Source organism: Octopus bimaculoides, chromosome 18, assembly GCF_046866305.1.
Source record: "Octopus bimaculoides isolate indiv1 chromosome 18, ASM4686630v1, whole genome shotgun sequence".
NCBI lineage: Eukaryota > Metazoa > Mollusca > Cephalopoda > Octopoda > Octopodidae > Octopus > Octopus bimaculoides.
In genome coordinates this window covers 40,933,068-40,958,713 of record NC_142945.1, presented here as the reverse complement: position 1 = coordinate 40,958,713, position 25,646 = coordinate 40,933,068, and the positions used below count along the sequence as shown (strand labels likewise).

At 36.3% G+C, this 25,646-nt stretch overlaps 1 protein-coding gene and 1 long non-coding RNA gene across 3 annotated transcripts in view; one reads left to right on the top strand and one right to left on the bottom strand.

Moving 5' to 3' along the window:
* The window catches only part of LOC149132050 (uncharacterized), a 12,456-nt gene extending 10,679 nt beyond the window's left edge, over positions 1–1,777 (bottom strand). The window contains exon 1 of the long non-coding RNA XR_016244993.1: positions 1,451–1,777. This is a non-coding gene — a long non-coding RNA (uncharacterized LOC149132050). The remainder of the gene's footprint in view (positions 1–1,450) is intronic.
* Positions 1,778–5,152: 3,375 nt separating this feature from the next.
* Positions 5,153–25,334, top strand: LOC106876980 (acidic mammalian chitinase). 2 transcript variants are annotated; one of them, XM_014925751.3, is made up of 12 exons: positions 5,153–5,424; positions 7,943–7,998; positions 12,767–12,953; positions 13,691–13,928; positions 17,105–17,229; positions 18,674–18,797; positions 19,474–19,659; positions 20,691–20,807; positions 21,025–21,149; positions 22,023–22,039; positions 23,746–23,808; positions 25,062–25,334. In XM_014925751.3, the coding sequence occupies exons 2-12, from the start codon at positions 7,947–7,949 to the stop codon at positions 25,241–25,243; spliced, it is 1,416 nt and encodes a 471-aa protein (XP_014781237.1). In that variant the 5' UTR covers positions 5,153–5,424; positions 7,943–7,946; the 3' UTR covers positions 25,244–25,334. The 2 variants fall into 2 exon arrangements, with proteins under 2 accessions (XP_014781237.1, XP_014781238.1); XM_014925752.3 differs by lacking the exon at positions 22,023–22,039.
* The last annotated feature ends 312 nt before the right edge of the window (positions 25,335–25,646 follow it).

The following is a 25,646-nucleotide window of genomic DNA, read 5'->3' as shown; positions in this document are numbered from 1 at the left end:
CTATTCTAACTCGACGTTTCGAAGATATATATATATATGCGCGCGCGCGCACACACATGCGTGCGTATGTATGTATGTATGTGAGTGCATGCACGTGTATATGTATCTTTAAGATGGAAATTTCAGAATTATTGAGACAGAGGTGGATTTGATATGATTCCGTCTCTAGATATAAATCAATTTGTCTACTTTGTACGTCTGTTTTTTTTGTTTTTTTTATAGATATTTTTAGCTATTTCAATGCATTTATTTTCGCTACCATCTATAGAAGTTACCTTCGTTATGTACACAAGCTCAAATGCAGAACATTTGCTGTTAAGCTGTCTGCACGTGGAGTTGCTGAAATTGCATTCTGGCATCCATTAGAGACACCTATAAGACTGACATATTAAACGAAAAAAACAAAACAAAACTATATAAGTAGATGGCGCAACACATTCTAAACTCCTGTTAGCGATATTAAAGCTTAGAAAAACACAAGGTCAACACTTGCAATATAATCAATAATCCAGTAAAAATACGAGCATATCAATTATAAAAAAAAACAAAAAACATGAGAGAACGTCGTATCTTTTCTGTTTAGCTTTCATTTTCAGTTCCTTTAATTTTGTTCCAATTTATTTAAAATTTGGTATATTGATGTAGTTTTGTGAAAAATTACATCAATATACCAAATTCGAAAATTTTCACTGAATCTTGAAATTTCAAAAAGTGAGGGCCAAACAGAAAACATCCATATCTATAGTTAGGTCATATATTACATTATATTACAAATAAGTACCAGTAATATGTTGTATATTGATTTAATAAACGATGTCATATGTCTGGTTATACGTTATTTGTCTTGTCATACGTTACTTGTTTTGTTGTACGTCTTTTTCCCTTTTCATACATTGTCTTGTTACACGTCATTTATCTCTTACAGTTGTACATCATTTGTCATGCCATAACGTCATTTGTTTCGTGTCTTATTTTCAACAATCCTAGCTGAATATGTTAACTAAATGTCTGTAACAATGATGTTGAGTTGAACGAACTTGAAACTACGTAGTTACAAAAAGATATTAATAACCACACGACCACAGCAATACTAATAACCTAGTGTTAGACTCAATATACATGCGCTTCAGAATAAAACGTTAGGCAAGTACAGAACGTAATACGAAATCAAATAAACGACAATTCCTGTTCCCTTGTCATTTAATTTATGTATGCATGTGTGTGTGTGTGTGTGAGAGAGAGAGAGATCCGGTGACTGTAGGGCCTAGTTCAAGTGAACTGGAACATTGTCTATAACTGGAACATAGTCTATAACCAGGGAACAGTGTTTGCACTACAGGATTGAGAAAATCAGCCAAAATAGTCAGATAATCTTTGGCGCTAACTCTATGTGATGTGAAGGAGGAAAAGACAAACAGAAAAAAGCAGAAGAGAATTACGGAGGTCTTACCTGACTACCTAGAAGGGGTCACTCACAACGTTCACGTGGTCTGTCTACTGCTGAACCGTCCAACACGTCTGCTATCGTACGATGTGAACTGGGAACCGCCATGCACGCTTCACAGACGTCGCATGTCCACTGCCGCCCATCCGGTGCAACCGCAGGCTCCACTTCCGACAGGACCTGCGTACACCTTCACTTCCGGTCATTTCCTCCAACACCCCCCCCCATTGATCTGAAGATCATTCAACCAACCTACGCACACCCTCTCCTCAACTCTGACCATATACCTTAACTTGTCTTGTTATCAGTCAACCAGTGAGGAGGGCACCGCTCCCTCTGCGACTGCCTTGGGACTCCATCAGATCTTTGTGATTTGACGGGCAACACTTGTTTTCTTAAAGAAACACTTTCAAACTCTCTTAACCTTAACAAAAAATTATACATCGCAAGTTATTTCATGTTAAAGTTGTCGTATTTCTGTAATTTCAACCAATCACTGACGTCTATTCAGCTGAATACAGTTAGTGCTGTTCGGTGTCAAGTGTGTTATTCCCTGTTTAATTATATCATTATTCCCTAGTAAGGGTTTAGGGTTAGGGTTATGGTTATGAGTTATAGGGTTAGAGTTAAGGTTATGGCAAAAATAATCATAACCCTAATCCTAAAACTAACCCTAACCCTAAAACCCTAAAGCTAAAACCAGTACAAACGCACGAACGATGTCATAAATAACAGTAACAAACGAAATATATACCACTGATAGTTGTTGTTGACAACGGATAGTTTTTGTTGACAAACAACGGCACTAATTTTATTCAAGGGAAAAAATTCCGTAACACCGTTGTTTACATTCCCCGGCGTAATTGTTTTCACCTCAACAGACATCAGTGATTGGTTGAAATTATCGAAATACAACAATTTTTTACATGAAATAACTTATAATACAAGATTTTTTATCTATTCTATAACACAAAATATACAAGTATTCGAAGTTTGAAAGTGTTTCGGTACCAAAAACACTACATAAAAAAATGTTGCCCATCAAATCACAAAGATCCACTCCATCCTCTTGTCCATTGCTGCTGGCTCCATCCTCCGGCGCATTGATGATCCTGCGCACGTCCAAAACATGAGGTGGCATTCCATCTATGGACACATTATTCCTCGAATTTCCAGAGGTTATTGTCCCTTTTCCCCATTGTGATGTGCACCACACATTTGGGGGTTTAACCTAAACTTCTTCCCCGACCTGCAGGTTGCGGAAATGCAGTACATGGATGTCTCCACTCGTATTTGAATATTGTTCGGAGTGGAACTGACTCCTCAGCCTGTCCCGACCTGGACGACATATTATACCCCTCCCCGCCAAAAAACGGCCTTGATCGGTAAGATGTGGAACCTCTCTGCCATAGTCTTGATGGTACGATGATGCCTCTCCACAACCCCATTGCCACTTGGCCGGTATGCCTCCCCGAGGAAGCAGCTAACATACCACTTGTCGAGCATTTCTCTCACCACCTCCGAGCGAAACGTAGTACCATTGCCCACAAGCAGTTCATCCATGGGGCCTCATTCTAGGAATATCTTGTTTAGTATTCTTGTGATTTCCTCTGCGGTCCCCATCTTCATCTCCCTCCATAGAGCCAATCACCCCGGTCTGCAGTCGACCATCAGAGGTATGTCACCTGCCGGTAGTGTGTCACGTCCACTGTGAGTCGTTTCCAGTTGTGTTCCACTGGAATGCTTCCTGCTTCATGCACACCCGGAGTGGGGTCTATGGACTGGCCCCTGTCGCAGCTCCCAGCCACTTTCTGCACACTCTGTCTGGTCACGTCAGTCAACTTTCCTGACTAGGAAAAGGGTCCTGTCCACCTCCATGTGATGCATGGTATGCAGTCTCCTCAGCTCCAACACACTGCAACCAGGTTTTCTTTACTCTGGTCAGGACGTCCATTCTGTTCCTCTTAGAGGGTACAAAAACAACACTCAGCCTCAGATCGAACTTGGCAGTTAGCTCGCCCAGAAACGGCGTCTTATCAGCATCTCTGCACCCTCTTTGGTTCTCCCCCTCCGGTCGCCAGTGACCACTGGCTCCACCCATCTAAGTAGTACTGTGGCCGAATCGGTCCGAATCTCGATGGTACGCAGACCTCACCTCAGGGTCTGGTTCACCACCTTCAACATGGCATCCAACTTTGCTACGTTGATGTAATTGCAGTCATCCGTCTTCCTGAGTCAGGCTGCATTCTCCACCACGACACCTCCAATTTCAAGGATAACTCCTGTCACTATGCTGCTAGCATCGCACCACACGATCCCATTCTTCAATCTGGGCACATACCAGCTTCCTCTTACTGGATCCTCCGCAGTCACTCTCCCCAAGATTTCTTGCATCTTGGCAGTTGTCTTCTCTCCCACTTTGTCACTTCACCGCACTCCTTCAGCTCGCCTCTTGATGAAGCTGCATGCTGTCTGGAGCCATACTGCAATCGAGTAGTGTCCCAACAGCTTCCCACAGGCAGAAAATAGTTCTCGCCTACTCGTCCTCATGCCCAGTTTTGGGATCTCATTCCCTCTCCGAAATACCAACGCGCCAGCCTTGTCTCTCCGTAGCTTGAGTCCCAGTGCAGCTCCTCCCTCCATCGCCTCTAGTGGCTTGGCGGTTAGCCCAAAACTCTTTAGGTGGTGTTATATGTTCATATCTATGTGCATGCGTAGGTATACGTATATATGAATACATCTTCACTAGTAGTACTATTTTGTTAAGCGCATCTACTAAGCAGTATGAACTGTGTTTAAGGCAGATATGCACAGCGTGTATCACTCTGCCATAGTCACTGTTTGTAAACATGTCAAATAAAGTAAACACGGAGAAACATAATAATGCCTTCAGTGAGTTGTTTATTATCCCATCAAGAACAAAAGAATACATAACAGGTGGCTTATGACCTCCTTTGCCGACACTATGTTCTCGATCACCAGAATGTCGTTAAAGGCGCATAGGACCATATAATAAGTAGTAAGTATATGAGAGCAAGTTGGTAGATTTTCATCACAGGGTAATATATTACTTTATCGACTAGAATACTTGATTGATACTTTATTTTGTCGACTCCCTGTGCTCGACTGATACTTTATTTTATTAACATGAAAAGATGAATGGCAAAGTTGAACTCGGCAGGGCACGAAATAGAAAAGACGACGAGCAAGGACCAAAGTGTCACATGCAAGCACATACACTTCGAGCTATAACATTGTTTTGCACATAACACGTTATAGGTAGGGTCTCACCCTACACTGCATTGACTGAATGCATGGAGCGCGTTCACATACAAAAAAACAATACTGCAGGCATCTGATTCTTGTATTATTGGCCTTGGTTGATCCAGGAGAAAAACAATTTGAAAGAGAATAATAATAATAATAATAATAATAATAATAATAATAATGGTTTCATAATAATATCAATAATTGATCGATATATTTCATCTGTTACTTTTAATTTTGTTCCAGCACGTGTTTACAACGCAATAACTTTGTAAATAAAAATTAAAAAAGCAAACTGTACCGCCAACCAACACTTTCATTGTGAAAATAAGCAAATCTGCAAAATTTTTTGTCTCTTTCTTTTCTTTTCTTTTTTGCTTACTGTTTCATAATACAGATGCATATAGTGATTCTTTTAAATACAAACATACGACTTAGTATTTTGTTTGTATAAAGAACAGAACAGCAACTATAATAATAGCTTCTGTTACTACAGTTCTGCAGCAGGTTCTCCTCATATTCTTCCCATTCCCGTCCCCTCTTCTTCTTCTTCTTCTAAACATATCCACCTGGTGTTTGTTTAGTCCACGAGGACCGACAAATTACTTAGTGCTGTTGCCTATAAATAGGGAACATCTCAGTCTTTCACCATCAGTCTGACCGTTTTGGCTTTCAATCGTGCGTCACGGACCGACACTTCGCAACATAAATAAGTATACTACTACTACTACTACTACTACTACTATCATTATTATTATTATTATTATTATGTTTTGTTGTTTCAAGGGATTGGTGTCGTGTGACGCAGGTTGTGTTCTTTTGTGTTCTATGGCACATGTGGGTTTTGTTCATTTTGTTGTGTATTTACTGTATGAGTTTATTCATGTATGTTTTTGGAGGGGTATTGCATAGTAGTGTGTGTGTGTGTGTAACTCCTAAATCAACTATTTTATTGTATTTGTGATTATCTGTCCGCCGTTCTTTTGCTTGGTTTTCTTATGGGTTCCGTTATTATTATTATTATTATTATTATCATCATCTTTCAATTCTGTTTCCTTTTCTTGCCGAGTGCCTTCCTGACATCTAGAGCAGAGAAAAGCACTGTATACATTTGTAGGCCATTAAGATAATCACACCAGATTGTTTATTTACAAAGTCATGTGACAGAAAAAGGGGAAGACAGACAGAGAAAAAGGAAAAATATAAAATATAAAAGTAATCAAAGAAAATAAAGAGCAAAAAAGGAAAGAAAATTCACAGCGACAATGCTCTTCTCAATCCGTGTGACGTATCAGTTAATGCAATCTTTTGCACTTCTTGCATGGATGGTATTCCAGGGATCATTCTTAAAATAATTTTCAGTTCCTTCTTTTTTATCATTCCAAGTGCTCCTAGAATCACTGGTATTGTAACCGTCTTGAGATGCCATTTTTGCTCCTACTACTGTGTGGTATTATTAAATGTTGTTTAGTTTCGACTTTTGTACTTGAGATAATCATAAATATGTGAGTGTTGGAGGAGACAGTAGGAGAAAGAGAAGCAGCTAGGTGAATAGACCAAATTCCTCAGGTCTGTAAATAGGTTTGGCAGATGGTGAGAAGGAAACCAACAATGGAGCTTCGCATTCCTGTGCGATCAGGGGACAAAAGAAGTGTCACACCCTTGTGGTGAGCAGAGGTCAAATGTGTTTACTACTACCAGTGATCAATGAGAGCGCTGATCTTGGCCTTGGAAAGAACCAGTTCACCTTGTTTTGTTTTTAATTACTGATAGAAAAATGATAATAATAATATACATATACTGAACTTTTGAATTTTGGGATTTTTCTTTTGTTTTGGATTTTTGAATTTTCTTTTTCGTCTTATAGGTTTTGTTGTGGTTTACAGATTTTGTAATTGTCCAGTTTGTATATATTGGCAGGTGCTTATCTTAATATTTATCATGCGCTTAATTTGTTGCTATAAAAAGTAGGTACTACTAAAGCAGCGCGGACCCGAACGCGCAGTCGCGCGTCCGCGCTAGCTAGTCGTGAGTGGTCGATCCTAACCCTAACCCTATTCCTAACCCTAACCCTAAACACGTATTCATTTGCACACGCGGGTTAGGGATAGGGTTAGGGACAGGGTTAGGGTTAGGGTTAGGATCGACTACTCAAGACTAGCTAGCGCGGACGCGCGACTGCGTGGCTGCGCGTTCGGGTCCGCGCTGCTTTAGTAGTACCTAAAAAGTATGTTTACATATTCGAGTAGTCAGGGGGAAAAGAAGGGTAAAATTTCACAGAAAATTGTAGATATTAAATTGTACTGTTCTTGCAATAAAAAGGATGTTTACATTCTCGAATATTCAGGGAGAAAGGAAACGAAAGAAAAGAAGGGTTAAATTTTCATAGAAAATTGTAGATATTAAAGTTTTAAAATTTTCTAAAGATCATCGTTTGTATATCCGAACAGAGAAAACTAGTAGTTTTACAATAAAAAGTATGTTTATTTTAGAATATTAAGGGAGAAAGGAAAGGATAGATATTCACAGAAGTTGTAAATATTAAAGTTTTTTAAAAAAGTTTTTAAAGATGATCGTTTGTGTGTCCGTCCAGAGAAAATTGTAGGTATGCAAGTTTCTAACTTTATTTGGGGGGAAATTTTAAAATACTCACAGGAGATTGTAAGTGTTCCAGATTTCGAAAGTTATTATTATTATTATTATTATTATTGTTGTTGTTGTTATTATCATGGCTAAATGGTTAGGATGTTGCACTCACGATCTATAAGTCGTGATTTCAACTCCTGGACGGGTGGTGTGTTGTGTTCTTGAGCAAAACACTTCATCTGTTCAGGTAACGGCGATTTGATGGCGGTAGTGAGCTAATGTACAGCACATACATTTGATCACTGTAAACAAATCATTTGTGCAGGTTGTTTGGCAAAAGCTGAACACTCATACGTCGTCTTCGAGGGGAGAGTCCATTACTATTATTACGTTCTGAGTTCAAATTCTGCCGGAGTCGACTTTGTCTTACATCCTTTCGAGTTGATGAAATAAGTACCAGTTGAACACTAGGGTCGATGTAATCGACTAATCCCCTCCCCCCGAATTCCAGGCGTTGTGCCAAAATTATTATTATTATTATTATTATTATTATTATACACACATGCATATGTATGTGTGTGTTTGTCTGTCAATATACGTATATATTAATCTGCCTTTCTTAACGTGTTTCTTGTTTGTTTTCAGGACAATGAGAGCGTGTACTGTTTTATGCTTATTGTTATGTATATCAGCAACAAGTGGTATGTTTATCTATCTATCTATCTATCTATCTATCTATCTATCTATCGCTGTTTCCGTCACTGTCTGTCTGTCTGTCTGTCTGTATCTATCTATCTCACCACTCTCTCCTCCTCTCTCCGTCCCCCTCTCTGCCCTTTCTCTTTCCCTTCTCCCCCCTCTGTATATATTACACATACATACATACATGCATGCATACAAATATATATATATATATATATTAAATATATATTTTTTATAAAACAAAATTTTATAAAATATATAGTATTTGTTAACAGTCTTAGCAAAAACCTCACAGGTGAGTTTTTGTATACATATATATATATATATCTTAAAAAATAGAGCTCAAAATCGATGCATTGAAGATACTTTATTGCAGCAACAATTACAATAGCAGTAACAACAACAATAAGCCAAACCTATGCACATTTCAATAGAGTATCCAGGATAAATAAACCATGATGTGGTTTATTTATCCTGGATACTCTATTTAAACGTGCATAGGTTTGGCTTATTGTTGTTGTTACTGCTATTGTAATTGTTGCTGCAATAAAGTATCTTCAATGCATCAATTTTGAGCTCTATTTTTTAAGAGATATATATATATATATATCTGTAAAAATATGTGACACTTATTCGGTAGCCATAATAAAACTCCGAGAGCACTGCCTTTAGTTGAGCAAATCGACCCCAGGATTTATTCTTTGTAAGTCTAGTACTTATTCTATCGGTCTCTTTTGCTGAACCGCTAAGTTACGGGGACGTAAACACACCACCATCGGTTGTCAAGCGATGTTGGGGGGACAAACACAGACACACAAACATATACACACACACACATACATATATATATACATACATATATATACGACGGGCTTCTTTCAGTTTCCGACTATCAAATCCACTCACAAGGCTTTGGTCTACCTGAGGTTATAGTAGAAGACACTTGCCAAAGGTGCCACGCAGTGGGAATGAACCCGGAACCATGTGGTTGGTAAGCAAGCTTACCACACAGCCACTCCTTCACCTATATACATACATACATATATATATATATATATATATATATATATATATATATATATGTATGTGTTTTTTCAATGTTCACAAATAACACGAAAAAAATAAATAAGTAGTTAACAGTGTAGCAAACGTTCACACAAGTACCAAGGATGTAACAGCCTACTTATAAAGGTAGAAACTCGAGGTTGAGGTGAAATGTTTTTGTATAATATAGATAAATAAATAAATAGAGTTAAACGCAGGTGTTATTCAAATCTTTTTTCTTCCGACATATGTTTCGGAGAAAACATTGGTATTATTCCAGAAGGAATAAAATGGTGTAAAACAATGCAGTCTTCTCATCAGGGAAAGAAAGAAACCAAACACATCAATAAGACATTTTAACAGAATGTGATGACTACGTATATGATGAATGGAATGCTAGCAAGTTTTTTTTTTTCAAAAAACCGTTCGTAGATGTAACGTCAAAGGTAGTTTATAGAAAGAGAAGGAGGAGGGAGAAAGAAATTAGCAGAAAACTAATAGTGGAGAAATATAGAGCGATAGGTGAATAGGAATAAAGCTTAAAGGCATGGAGGTAGATATGTCTATTTCCATACCTTTAAGCAACTACTGATACCCCGGTACCACTTCAATTCGGATAAATTAAGAGGGGGAACATGAAATTCCTGAGGCCGCCAGCCTTGATTACTGCATATCAAGTGGTATTATGTGTACCAGTGTTTATCGCTACCCTTGTTAGTGGTGATAAAAATTTTAAGAGATCCTCAGTTTATTTAGCTTAAAGTTATTTTCAGCTATGGCTACTACAGGTAAGAGCACTGAAAGCGTTAGTGGTAATGTCAAAGGTAAACAATAATCTGTAAAGTTCAAAAAATGTACCGTGGTATTTCGGTACGTAAGGTGTGTGATATCAATAACATTAGAGGTGTATAATTAGTAGGTAAGAGGTGTGTCGATGAGTTATTATTATGTAAGCTAGGATAGTCCGACGAAACAGTTAATTCCCCAAGGCTTTGGAACTAAAAATTCCGGAAAATCAGTAGTGTAACTATATAATAACTATAACAATATAATGATTTCTTTATTAATTACGATATCGTCCTCTGCTATATATATTTATGGGGAAATACATAAGGATATCATTATTAATAATAAATAATAATGTTAGTGGCAATCCAAATATATATATATATATAATACAAATGCATATATACAGCATATGCATATATACATACATATATGTACATACCTACATCTACATGTATATATAGATGCATATCCAGGTACAGGATGTCAAAAAAACATGGACAAAAAAGGAACGGGAACATAAACAAAGCACAAAAGAAACAAACTTTTTTTTTACGGACAACATAATATATATTGTTATATTTCGGGGCGGTCGCTTTTTTAAACTTTTTTTGCCAAATCAACATGCGCACTATATATTCGTGCTTCACTCGTTTATAACTGTTCTTATTTTAAATCATCTCCATTGTCCAGAAATCTTTTGTCGGAGCATACATGAAGACGGAAAGTGTCGCTCAAAGGGTCACAGATGTGCGACGAAAGATTTCTGAATAATGGAAATGAGTTCAAAGAAGAACAGTAATAAAAAAGTGAAGAATGAATATATCGTGCGTGTGTTTATTTGACCCCCCACCCCAAATATAACAATATCTGTTTCAACACACGATTTCACATCAAATTCATAAATGTATATATGTATATATATATATATATATATATAAATAGAAATATGTTACAAAAGCAAAATAGAAACTACACGTGGAAATGTAAGGAGAAAGTAAGCATAAAAATAAGTGAAAATTCACATTGGTAATTAAAAAAAAGTTAAGGCTTTTTATGAAAAGTAACAATAGATATATACAATTAGATGAACTGAGGTAGGAATAAAGGTAATAAAAGTCATTATTGTGAGTTGTTAAAGAGATTTAAAAACATACCGGTTTCGTAATATTACTAATCATTGCTTTGAGTACACACTGCATTCTGAACGGTGTCAAGTCTATTAGTCTCTCAGTAAAAAGATTATGTGTAAGGGAGGTAAGTAGTTCTGGATTTGGTACAATTAGGGTAGATTTGGATCTGTAATGTGAATGGTGTATGGGATGTATGGGGGTTAGTGGTATTAAATGGAAGATTAGTAGTGTTCTATATTATGTTATGTGTTCATATTTAGTTGAGGAAGATATTTATTAATGAAAATTGCCTCATATATATATAATTTAGAGAAAAGAACCAAAGTTGATTAACTCATCCATGAAAATTCATCCATGAAAATAATCATTAAAATAATAAAACGTTTTATTAATTATATGATTGTTATTTTGTATTTTATTATAGTTATTTTTAGTGGATTTACTTATTAAATTTTTCTATATGTGACTGGATTTTCATGGATGAGTTCATGAACTTTGGTTCTTTTCTCTAAATTATATATTTATATATTATATACTGTGAAACTTAATTTAATTTTAATTTTTGATAAATTGAATTTAATTGAGTTTTTACCTGTAAATTTGGATTTTTATCCCTAATATTATATATATATATATATATATATATATATATATATATATATATATATATATATATATCATCATTATCATCATTTAACGTCCGCTTTCCATGCTAGCATGGGTTGGATGATTTGACTGAGGACTGGTGAAACCAGGCTCCAATCTGATTTGGCAGAGTTTCTACAGCTGGATGCCCTTCCTAACGCCAACCACTCCGAGAATGTAGTGGGTGCTTTTACAGGCCACTTCTCTCTCTCTCTATGTATATACATATATATAATGACAATTAAATGAATTCTTTATTATTATGATACAGTTGTGTGTGTGTAGCGACAAGGACCATCTAATCATTTTAAGGATGACTGATGACTTATGTGGTGACTTTGTTTAAAGTGAAGAAGAGTTGGGCACCATCAACCGCACTCTCTTGTTTTTGACCATTTCTAGTCCAGTAGCAAGACCAGGTCAAAACAACTGGAGATAAAGACGGATGCAGTGAATAGCCAAAATATCTTGCATCATTTTGCTCTCTGCACCTCACAGTAAATTGTTGTAGTCACCTTCCCCTCTGTTCAACCAGGAAGGTTTCTTCTGTAGATCTTTCTAGATCCAGTCTTCATAGCATGAATAAGTAGGCAAGCCTTAATATGCTAATTAACCCATGGTTGTGATCCTGACACAGTAGACCTGGGAACAATAGTGGCTATGAGGTGGTTCTACATGCCTCAAAACTCTGAAACTCTTGAGTCACACCCAGGACACTATATTTACACACACACACACATATACATATACATACATACATACATGCATACATATATATATAATCATAAATATACAGGGATTAGCATTGAGTTGCTTCTCCAACATACTGAAAATTTAGAAATAGCAGTCAAAGAACTACTGATTCTAAACTACAAATTTTTCTCTAAACGGATGGCGATATTTATGGCACACATAGAACAAAAAAACCAGAGGGAAAAGCAAAAACAAAAACAAACCTGCCTTTAGTTATATTTTATATTTCATATTTATTTTATATTTTATATATATATATATATATATATATATATATATATATATATATATATGATAACAAAAACAATATTGTGAATTCTTTATTACTTACAATATCATCATCTGCTTAAGTAATATTGTTTTCTTTTCCTTTCTTCTCCTTTTTTGCTAATGTCTGCCATAACAGCAGCTTATCGACGCATTTGCTACTTCACCAACTGGGCCCAATACAGACCTGGAAAAGGCAGTTTCAAACCAAATGATATTGACCCATCACTTTGCTCCCACATCCACTATGCTTTTGCAAAATTAAATGGTAATTCATTGGCTCCAACAGAGAAGAGTGATCTTTCTATAAATGGTGGACAAGGAATGTGAGTATGATTGTGTATTTTTTTTCTTTTTAAACAATATGAAAGTATGCCTCCTATTATAAGTCTCTTTGGAACTATCTGATAATCATGGCTGGTATTCAGTTAGAACTTTTTACTATTTATTTCAAAAATCCTCTTATCAACAGTGTGATATGTAAAATATAAATTTGAAGTTTACAATCAATTAGTAATTTTGGTGAAAAGTTGGGCATAAGAAGCATCAAATGTGGTGTGCAAGAGAGACGACTGCACTGATATGGTCATGTGTTACGTATGGATGAAGACAGCTGCATGAAGAAGTGTCACTCCCTAACTGGATGGAACCTGTGCAAGAGGCAGACCCAGTAAGACATGGGATGAGGTGGTGAAGCATGACCTTTGAACATTGGGCGTCACAGAGGCAATGACAGGAGACCGAAATCTTTGGAGATATGCTGTGATTGAGAAGACCCAGCAACTAAAGTGAGATTTCACTTGCCTCAACAGGTCTTCACAAGCAGAGTTTAGTGTCCAATGAAGGAAAGGTACGCATAAGTGGGCTGGTTACACCCCTGGCATAGGCCACAGGTTATGGTCTCACTTGGCTTGCCAGGTCTTCTCAAGCACAGCATATTTCCAAAGGTCTCGGTCACTAGTCATTGCCTCAGTGATATATATATATATATATATATATATATATATATAGGTGCTTTTGTGTTTTTATTTAATCTTTATAAATGTTTTTTTGTTCTCCTCAGGTACCAACAAGTGATTAATTTGAAGAAAACTAATCCTGGTTTAAAGGTTGTTCTAACTGTAGGTGGATATAATGTGGGTAATGGGCCTTTTTCTGCCACAGCTGCTGTACCAGAACACAGGTCGGGTTTTATTTCACAGGCGATCTCTTATCTCAGAAAACATAAATTCGATGGATTGGATATTGACTGGGAATATCCACTGTCGGGAGACAAAGCTAATTTTGCTGAATGGGCAAAGGTAAGTATAATATTTTAACTTTAGGATTGGATACTAAAAATATAACAATAATGACTATAACGATTGTTATAATGAAATTGACTTTCCCGCTTCTCAAAATTGCTGGGCATATGCCAAAATTTGAAATCATTATGAGTGAGCAAGAGAGCAGTGCATACCATCAAAGTGATACTGGGGTAAAATATATGAAGCCCATCATGACTAGCTGTCTGATAAGGGTACACCAGGTGCATGCATCACAACCATATGTGCGTGACATGGTGATCTCTTATCAAGATTAACAGCGCATGACCTATGAGGTGGGCTCCAATTAGAATTTTCTTCAGGTCGAGTAGCCCATCCTACTCAAAAGGTCCCTGAATTAGGGTTGTTTAAGGATGATGAACAAAACACCCATGTTACTAAAGGTGAATTATCCAAACTCCAATTTTGTTTTACTTCTCAGAGCGCTTCATCTTGTTTGTTCTGCTAGTTTCTGTGAGAGCAGACAGCAGCCTGCTGTCAAGTCTCACAGGGTCTCTTTTTGCACATTATAAGCTTTGATACACGGTTGTTAATTATAGTGAAAGACATTCAATATCCAAGTACCAATCTCAAAATCCTAGCTTTCCCCAGCAGAGCATGTTTTTGAGCATGCTCTGCTCTCATGTCAATTCTGATTTCTTTGACATATTTCTTGAACTTGGTTGTTAGTGCTCTGACATTATTATTATTATTATTGAGTGAGATGGCAATGCATGCCATCAAAGTGACACTGAGGTACAAGCATACAAAGCCTAAAATACCCATCATGACTACCCATCTGATAAGGGTACACCAGGCACATGCATTGCAACCATATGTGATGACATGATGATCTTATGTCAAGATAAACAGTGCATGACCTTGCAAGGGGAGTCCAGTTAGAATTTTCTTCAGGTTGAGAAGCCCATCCTGCTCAGGAGGTCCCTGAATAAGGTTTAAGGACGATGAATGAAACACCCATGTTTCCAGAGGTGAATTATTCAAACCCCACCCCAAATTCCTCTCAACACATGGCTATGATGCTCCCCCATTGCTCTTGATCATGATTAGAGATGTACATATCGTCAGCCAATAAGGGACATGTTCAGCTGGTTAAAGTCAAGCAATCTGTGGTATTGAGCAGAATATTTGCTGTAGCCCGTGTTTTATATCAAGACAAAACATGTGCATGGTAACACTTCCACTCAGTTAAGATCAGGAGTCATGAGAGCCACTGCCTGGTACTGCATCAGGGCATAAATATTATTGTTATTGAGTGAGAGAGCAGTGCATGCCATCAAAGTGACACTGGGGTAAAATATATGAATCTCAGTATACCATTTCCAATATACCCACCAGTATACCCATTATCACCATCATCATCATCATTATTATTATTATTATTGATTGCAGTCCTGGATTAAGTGTAGACTGAGGAGGGGTGTTTAGCACCTCAAGTGCCATCAAGGACTCATATCTTTCTGCCAGGTGAGCAATGCAGTCAGTGGTAGAGGGCTAGTGGAGGGAAAGTGCAACGATATTCTCAGAGAAGCTCTGGGGGTCGACAAGGATCAACTAACTGGTCTGTTTCGGAGAACTTTCGGGCCTGGACTTTTGGACAACTTCCAGAAGTCCCTTGCCTAGCAGTGCTACTGAAGGGTGCTGCCTGTTTGGAAGTACCATCAGCCAGGCTTGCCTGAGGTTTGCGCAGAGCAATGAAACCGTTCTGCATGTCCTCTTCCAGTGCCCAAGTATTGCTGACCTGTGGGTTTATGTCAAACACCTGCTGTCGCATGTAAGATGGATCCAGCTATCAGCTGAATCCATAGCGAAGATTGCCCCACTGCTCTCCTTTGACTGGGAGGGGCAGGCAGTTTTTATTTGTCTGGTGGCTGTAGCGAAAGAGGTAGTATGGTAGACTTGTATGAAAGGGCTGAAGTCAGACACTTTCCTCTTTGGCCAAGCCCTCATCAATTTTTTCAAGTTTCACTTGAAAAGGAAGTTGAGCGTGGAGAGGGAAGTGTTGCCTTCTGCTCTTGTCTTCCAGTTTAACTCCTTTCTCTCTCTCTCTCTCTTTGTCCATAATTGGCAAGAGGTTCTTTCTGCTGCTTCACCCATCCTGCACACAGCCACTCTTTGCTCTTTTACCTTTCATTCTAATGGTTCTTTAGACAAAGAGTTTACCCTTATGCAGACAATGAGAATGATTCAGACAAACTATTGAAAGTGATGAGGAAAGTAGCAATTCTGGTGAACAAATATGGTAGTTGAGATATAGGCCTATTATTGTTATTCTCTTGAATTTTTTTGTGATTCTGTCCATTAGTTTGCCTGCAATCATTATTCTGGAGCTGTGTATGCAACTATTTATTTTTTTGCTCAGAAAACTAGATGGAAGATAAAATTAGACACGGGGGCCCAGTTCTAAGAGGGTTAAATATATGAAAGACGATGTTTGTATTCTAAGCATTAAAAGCTGTAAAGCAGTATGGCATTATGAATCATCTATGAAATCTTTAATTTCTTTTTCTTCCTTTACTATTCTAAATATATCATTATATGCAGTATCAGCTGGCCAGTGGATTGGCAGAATCATTAGAGTGTTGGACACAGTATGGTTTTGGTTCTTTATGTTCTGGGTTCAAATTCCACTTATGTCAACTTTACCTTTCGTATTTCTTGGGTTGATAAAACAATGTACCACTCAGTATTGTGATCAATTTAATTGACTGTCAATTTGTGCCAACCTGCAACATGCTAATATGGATCAGTAGAGTCCAAATCCCTGCCTGTCCATAGAACTCTGATGACAGGTGAAGCAATGTTCTGATTGGAGTACACATCAATATTAGTTATCTAAAACATCCCATATTTTTTTACTCATATGACATACGCACTTACATACAGATATCCTAGCATTTACCAATACTTATATATGCATTCTCTGTTTCTTTAAAAGGCAACTAATAAACATCATTATCCTTTAACGTCTATTTCATGCTGGCATCAGTTGGACAATGCAAAAAGAAATTTTGAAGAATGCATGAAAAATCAGTGGTGCTTATACAGAACATAACCTATGATCTTGAAGGGAAATAAAATGTCATTTGACTGAAAACTATTTGCAATTTATGTCTAATAATTTGTCTTCCAATATTTTCTTTAATAAACAGGAATTACGAGAAGCATTTGACAAAGAAGCAAAACAAAAAGGGAAGAAACCACTCATTCTGACATGTGCAGTAGCTGCTGGAAAAGGAAAAATTGATGCTGGATATGATGTCCCAGCTCTTGCTAAGTAAGCTTATTTATTTATCTGTTTGTCTGCCTGTCTGTCTAATGGCCTGTCTATCTATTTGTCTATCTCCTGTACACACACATGTATGTATGTACACATGCATGTTGTTTGTTTCTGGATAAGGTTCAGCTAGCGAAAGCACTCAATTTATAAGAGATATAAGTATTATTTTTATATATAATAGTAACTTAATTGGTATTAGTAGCAACTCAGCTTTATGTTTGGGGGAAACATCATAATTTGTTTGAGGTAAATGAAACTAAATCACCTTATTCATTATTCAAGCTGCATACTACAAATCCTGGTAATTTACAAATCACTAGAAAATATGACTGATAAACCCAACTAAGACAGAGAGAGGCCTTAGAAGCAAAAAATTACAAAAGCATATAAAAAAGTTTAGAAAGAGAAGTGATGAGTTCAAACAGTGGCCTGACATTAAAACAATTATTAACTTGTTCAAAGACACAAGGGATAAATCTAGAACTAGATTCGTACAGTTCAATATTGTGAACTCCTACCCCTCAAAGTTGGGATCCTTACTGGACAAGGCCTGAGAATTTGTAAAAGTCAGTAGGTACTGGAGAACCAATTAAGGATCAGAAATTAATATCAAGCATATTCAACCTTAGAAAATCTGCCTCAACAAATTCTGTTTGACCCATGTATGCAAGCATAGTGGACATTAAAATAACAATGACGATGATGACAATGACAATGGCACTATATGATATCTAGAGCTCAAATTCTTAAATCAAAACAACCAAGTAAGTGTTACAAAGTTAGCATTAGAAACACTGCAAAACTGATGACAGATTCAATGGTTTAATGAAAGTTATTAATGATAGACTAGTAATGTATTCAGAAGCTTGATCTGGTAGAATGTTGAGATTATTCACAAAAGGGAACTGATTGTTGGTGTTCAAACTCTGGTCTGTAGGGACCATATGAGGAAGACTTTGATGCTATTTTCAGAGTGGTGGTTCCCTCATTGCCTCTTTGGAGTGATTCAATAAATTTATCTTTTTTTATTAAGGATACACTCCACAACAACAGATGAGTTCACAGTATGATACATTCAACATACCTCAGTCTGCCTGTCTGCCGAGAGTTGATATCAGATTATATAAGAATATTTACTGAAATAATCTGGCAACAAAACTAGATGATATTAAACACTCATCCACTTTAAACCAAACATAAACACACACACACATGCACACACAAAATGGTAAGCATCAGTCCATATAATTTCCTGAGATATCTGGCATATTCATATTTACAGTCAAACACTTTGTTTCTTTTCCTTTGTGAATATGAAATCTTGAGACTACAGGAAACAAAATATGTTCTATTTTTGTTGTATGGCCACAAAAATGTGTCTGTTATGATGGCTGTTGTCAACATTATGGTTTCTTGTTTTCTTTCCTTTTTTAAATTCTAGATACATGGATTATATAACAATCATGACATATGATTTACATGGTTATTGGGACCGCAAAGTTGGAGAGAATGCACCACTGCATGCAGCTTCATATGAAACAGGTTATGGCCGTCAACTAAATGTGGTATGTAGAACAGCATAGTCTGGAAGTGGTCTTCATTAATAAAAATTATATTCTAAAGTTCCCCATTCTGAAGAAGTTTGTATACTCTGGAGAAAAAGGTGATATTGATGTTTTGGGATTCTTTGTCTAAGAGAGAAACTATATTTTTCCCCTCTCAGATAAAGGATCAGTCTCAAAATGTCACTATCTTCTTCTCTACATGGCTGACTAACTTATTCAAAATCACAAATTTGTATACGGTAAGGGTTTGTCATTGACAGTTTCTCACATACTGCCATGTTTTTAGCTTCATTTGTAGAGCTTTTCATGAATTGGGGCTGAACCAATAAAATGTGATATTACTGTTGTGAATATGACTTCAATGAGATTGTGTGATGTTCATGCCCTGTTAGTAACATAATTAATTGTAAAATGGTTATAATAAAGAACTGAAAATTTATTTGCAGACTCGAAAACTCTTTTCTGCTCTGGAAAACCATATTTATTACATTAATCTCACTTACCTTCTTAGTGCAGGTTGGTCACCAAATGATTGTAAATTGTGGCCTTTCTTTTTCTGTAGATGAAACAGTATCAAATAAATGCAAATAAAAGAAATATATAAATATATAAGTATATATATTTTATACTTTTTTACCTATGGTTTTTTAAATTTATTTTTGTATCTCTTGCATAGGAATGGGTCATGGACTACTGGGTTTCAAAAGGAGCACCAAAGGAAAAATTAAATGTGGGTTTGGCCACATATGGAAGAGGTTACACTTTATCCAGTGCTGCAAATTCTAAACCTGGAGCTCCATCAAGTGGACCATCACCTCGTGGTAAATATACTGGAGAAGATGGATTTTTGGCTTATTATGAAGTAAGAAATGTTCTCTTATCTATCTTTGATCTCATTAGTATCAACATGATACTACACTCTGTATGATTCTCTCTTTCTCTCTTCTGATGAAGAACTAAACGTTGAGACATTTTCTTTTTTCATTAAATACCTTATTAGTCAAACCTTGTTTTTCTTTGGTTGTTCTTTTTAATGTTTATTATATTTAAACTATACATACATATATGCATATGTACACACATAAGTACATACATTCATACATACATATACACGTACACATATTCATATATATATTCATACATATATACACTCATATATATATATATATATATATATATATATATATACACATATATATATGTAAATATATATGTATAATAATAATATTCCAAAATTACAGGTAAAAACTCAATTAAAATCAATTTATTAAAAATTAAAATTAAATTAAGTTTCTTTTCCCTAAAACTATATATATTTATATATATGTATATATATATCATCATCATCATCATCATCGTTTAACGTCCGCTTTCCATGCTAGCATGGGTTGGACGATTTGACTGAGGACTGGTGCAACCGGATGGCTACACCAGGCTCCAATCTAATTTGGCAGAGTTTCTACAGCTGGATGCCCTTCCTAACGCCAACCACTCAGAGAGTATATATATATATATATATATATACATACACACACACAAATGCAAATCTGCATATGTATTTAAATCTGTCTGTCTATCTACTTGTCTTTACATGTACCAATAAGAGAATAAACCTATGAAAGTAGGGTGGAGGGGCCTCTTTACAGTTCCTTAAACTGCCAATTTTCAGCCAAATTTCCTTTAGATCATATCCTGCAGCCTTCAAAAGAAGAACGATACACTGGAGAATCTAGTTCTAGACACACACACACACACACACACACACACACACACACACACACACACACACATCTAGGCTGACTTGAAAATAAGCAACAGCAGAAGCAATACCAACAACAACAGCTACATATATGATACATGTTATCATGTGGCATTTCATGGCTATATTTTCAGATTTGTACAATGAAGACAGGAAGCAACTATCACTGGATGGATCAAGCTGAAGTACCCTATATTGTCAAGGGTAGGACTTGGGTTGGTTATGACAATGTCAAGAGTTTGAAAATAAAGGTAAGACAGGCAGCTATGCATTTTATATGTACATACAGAAATATACTGGAAAAAGGTATTTATACCAGTAAATCCACTCTTATTTTTCTCATTCAAATTATTGCTTTCACTTAAACATTCTTTTGATATATCTACAGGTATAGAATGTATTTTCAAATAATAATGATAAATAATGATAACAATATTACTTCTGGTGATGCCTTGTTCAATATTGCAGGTAAAATGGCTGAAATCCCAAGGATTTGGTGGATTAGCTGTTTGGACCATCTGCTTGGATGATTTCAACGATATTTGTCAAAAGGGAAAATATCCTCTCATGAAAGCAATTAATCAAGAACTTGGGTATGTTTGATGGTGTCTAGCTTATTATTATTGTTGTTGTTGTTGTTGGTGGTGGTGGTGATGATGGTGATGGTAGTAAGCAAGCTACTTACCACACAGCCACTCCTGCGCCTGACATTATTATTATTATTATTATTATTATTATTATTATTGCATGATCTGTATAAGACATCATTATGGACAAGAATGATTTTCTTTTTTTTTTACACAACTTTTGTGGCACTTTCTTTGTTGTGCACACCCCTCCCCATTAATGCATATATATATATATATATATATATAATAATGAACTTATTGTATACAGTGCTCAGGTGCATTACAACTCATCAGAAAACGTAACCAAACCTGCACAAACAGTACATAGAATATATACTGTTCATATACTGCTGATATTCTATTGATTTCTGTTATGTTTATACTAAGTTCTTGATAAAAACGTTTTTGTGTTGGAGTCAAACTGTTTGTTTTGCATAAAGAATCACTGTCCCTTTTCACAAAAATAGATTCTCTGAGATTTAACGATGATCTTTTCTGTAACGTGCTCTTTGATATTGTTTGCTTCTTATTTCTATTAAGTTGTATTTCTATAGTGTTTGTCTGCATTTCTGATTCACTATATGTTTTTTTTTCTACATTATTGATTTCATTATGGATTCTGTGGTATTTAAAAAAATTTATTTTCTTAGTCTCTTCGCATGTGTGTGTCAAGCTATATGCTTGGGTCTATTGTAGAATCATTAGCACAATAGAAAAAATGCTTCATTGTCTTTTTTCTGACTCTTTATGTTCTGAGTTCAAATCCTACTAATAATAGAAAGGATTATTATTATTATTATTATTGCATAAATGTATTTCTTTTCTTCATTTATTCAGGTCATCTTCATCTTCAGGTGAGAGCTAACATCCTTTTAAAATCATCATCACCATTGTTTATATCATCATCATGATCATCACCACCACCACTGTCACCACCACCATCATGATGCACCTTCTCCTCCTCTACATCCTCCTCACACCATGACACAGTTGAGGTTTGTATTGGGGTTGCAACAGAATGAAATACACTATTTATACTGTTGAAGAATTTATGTCAAGAATGAACAGCATAATGTTAGTCATATATATATATATATATATATATATATATGTATGTATATATATCATTATACATATGTGTTTGTGTGTGTGTGTGTGTGTGTGTATATATATATACATATATACATATATATATATATGTATGTATGTATAGGTGCATGTCTGGTAGTGTGGAGGCGCAATGGCCCAGTGGTTAGGGCAGGGGACTCGCGGTCATAGGATCACGGTTTCGATTCCCAGACCAGGCGTTGTGAGTGTTTATTGAGCGAAAACACCTAAAGTTCCACGAGGCTCCGGCAGGGGATGGTGGCGAACCCTGCTGTACTTTTCCACCACAACTTTCTCTCACTCTTACTTCCTGTTTCTGTTGCGCCTGTAATTCAAAGGGTCAGCCTTGTCACACTGTGTCACGCTGAATATCCCCGAGAACTATGTTAAGGGTACACGTATCTGTGGAGTGCTCAGCCACTTGCACGTTAATTTCACGAGCAGGCTGTTCCGTTGATTGGATCAACTGGAACCCTCGACGTCGTAAGCGACGGAGTGCCAACAACAACAATGTCTGGTAGTGTGGTTAAAAAGCTTCATCTCAGGTTCAGTCCCACTGTGCTGCACCTTGGGCAAGTGTCTTCTACTATGGCCTTGGGCTCACCAAAGCCTTGTGAGTGGATCTGGTCAACATAAACATAAACTATCATAAAATAGATAATCAGGGAAAGTACATTGATGATTAAATTTCAATTAAATATAACATTTGATCACTTGTTTTCTTCATTCAAAATTAGGACAGAACTTATGGGGTAGAACTTATATATATATATATATATATATATATATATATATATATATATATATATATATAGTTTTCCAATAAGTTTTCACCAGTCAAAAAATACCTTTCCATCAATCATGCCCAATGATTGACAATTTACATTTCTGCACTTGAAAGGTTCTTTAGCATGAAACTGTTTAGTAACATGAATTGGCTGTTATGAGACCTAATTATCTGTTTGTTCGTCTGTTTGTCTGTCTGTGTGCGCATGTATATATATATTGCAGATAGGGTTATAATCCAAAGTGTGTTCTCTTGAAGCACATCTGCTTATTCTGGTACTCATATTTGTTTGAGGTGAGGTATGCATGGAAGTTGAAAAACACTGGAGTATATTTTTTTGCAGAATAATTACATATCAAAACAAGAGATTGGAAAATAGTTTTGGAATTAATTAGTCACATATTTCATTTGCTAATAGGAGTTACAAAATTATACATGCAGGAGAAACATGCACACACACACACACACACACACACACACACACACACACACACACACACACAAGAACAATGCTCGATGCACAAAAGCATACATTGTAAAAATAAAGATATAAATTATAAAGTTTCTTTCATTCAAATAAAAATTATAAATTCAAAGGTTCCTTTAGAGTTCCTGTGTTGTATCCTTCATGGGGAGAAAATTAACTTGATATACTTTTCATTTTAGGTGTGCAGGATGTCGTAACCTCTTCACCTCCAGCTCAGACACAGACACAGAAACCAGGAAACGGTAAGACAGGAACTTTCAGATCTTTTATAAATGACATTGTTTTAAATCATGTATTCATTTAGTTTATATTGCAATTTTTTGTTTCTAATTTATGTATAAGGCTAGCACTTTAGACACAGAGGGACTAGTTAATTACATTGGCCCTAATACTAAACTGCATTTTATTTTATTGACCCTGGTGTGGGATGGAAAGCAAAGTTGACCTCAGTTTTTGCTCTGGCATCTGATCACTCTCTTTAGTCTAGATACTCCCACTTACCCATATATAAATGCAGGGCAGCTGTATATCTTGTCTACGGCAAGACACTTTCTTGTCCCTGGCATAAAAATTGCTTCTCCTCCTTCTCAAATACCACTGCCACTCAGTCAAGAGGGCCTTTCCCTTTTCTCCTGTTTTTTTCTTTTCTTCTCCTTTCCTGTCTTGCAAATTATTGGGTAACCCCACTAGTGCTGGTGGAATGAAAACAAGCATCCAGTGTACACTGTAAAGTGGTTGACATTAGGAAGGGCATCCAGCTGTAAAAATCATGCCAAAGCTGACATGGAATGCAATGCAGTTCTGTGGCTCATTGGATCCTACCAAACCACCCAACTCATGGCGGCATGGAAAACATGCTAAATGATGATGGTGATTATGATGATGATGAATGTTAAAAGTCAGGAAAAATACCTCAAGTAATTTTGTCCATTGCCCGTAGGATTTTGTGGATTTACTACTTTCAGTTTATATAATGTAATTTATAAGCAACAGAGTTGTTGGTTCCAAGATTCCAAAAGGGTTCAGCAGTTCAGTGAGGTCTTAAGGCTAAATATAGGTGAAGGCTTGGCTTTGTGAGTTCTGAAGTTTACTTCTCAGTAATGTGTTTCTTTTTGTAACTTTGGGTCAACCGAAACCTTGTGAGTGGGGCTGGGGCAAAGCAAAATGCACAGATGCATGTGGGATGTACTGCATCTGTTCAGCCTTGGTGGTAGACTTAATCTGCTACCTGGTTTAATACCATCTACACCTCGTGCTTGAGTGTTTTTTTTGGGAGGTCCCTCTGTTGCACTTAGACAAGATGTTAGATCTGATGCTGCACTTTCCCATATCACCTCTTTCAATGTAACTGTAATATATTATATACAAACTATGCCATTTTAATCCCGAACAATGCCGGGTATCTCTGCTAGTGATATATGTACATACATATATACATATGTATGTACACTCACACACTCACATATACACATGTATTCTTTCTTTTACCATTTAGGGGCGTCATCTAGTGCCAGTTGCAAAGGCAAGGCACCGGGGAGCTATGCAATCCCAGGAGACTGTAAAAACTATATGATATGTTCTAATGGAATTAAACAAGTACTTCCCTGTCCTCCTGGAACATCTTTCAGCACAGCCATTAAAACCTGTGACTTCTCTTCAAGTGTGCCCGGATGTTAAAGTTTGTTTGCTATTAAGATACTAAATGAAAAGAAGAAATTAACAAAACTGAATGTAATTGGAAAATAAAGAAAAATGTTAAGAAATGAAATGTCTTTTTGTTGTTGTTTTTCAATCTTTATTATTTATTTATCTATTTTGTGAAAGGACTATTTAAATATTCCAGTATTGTTCAAGCAAGACCCATGATAGTGTACTATTCGGTTCTATAGGATCTTGCTGCTGTTGTGACACAAACTAACATCTTACACCACTTCTGATTATATCAACCCTCAAAACTCAACTGGTGTTTACTTTATTGACCCCAAAAGGATGAAAAGCAAAGTCGACTTCAGCAGAATTTGAACCCAGAGTGTGAAGATGGATGAAATGCCACTAAGCATTTTGCCCAACATGCTAACAA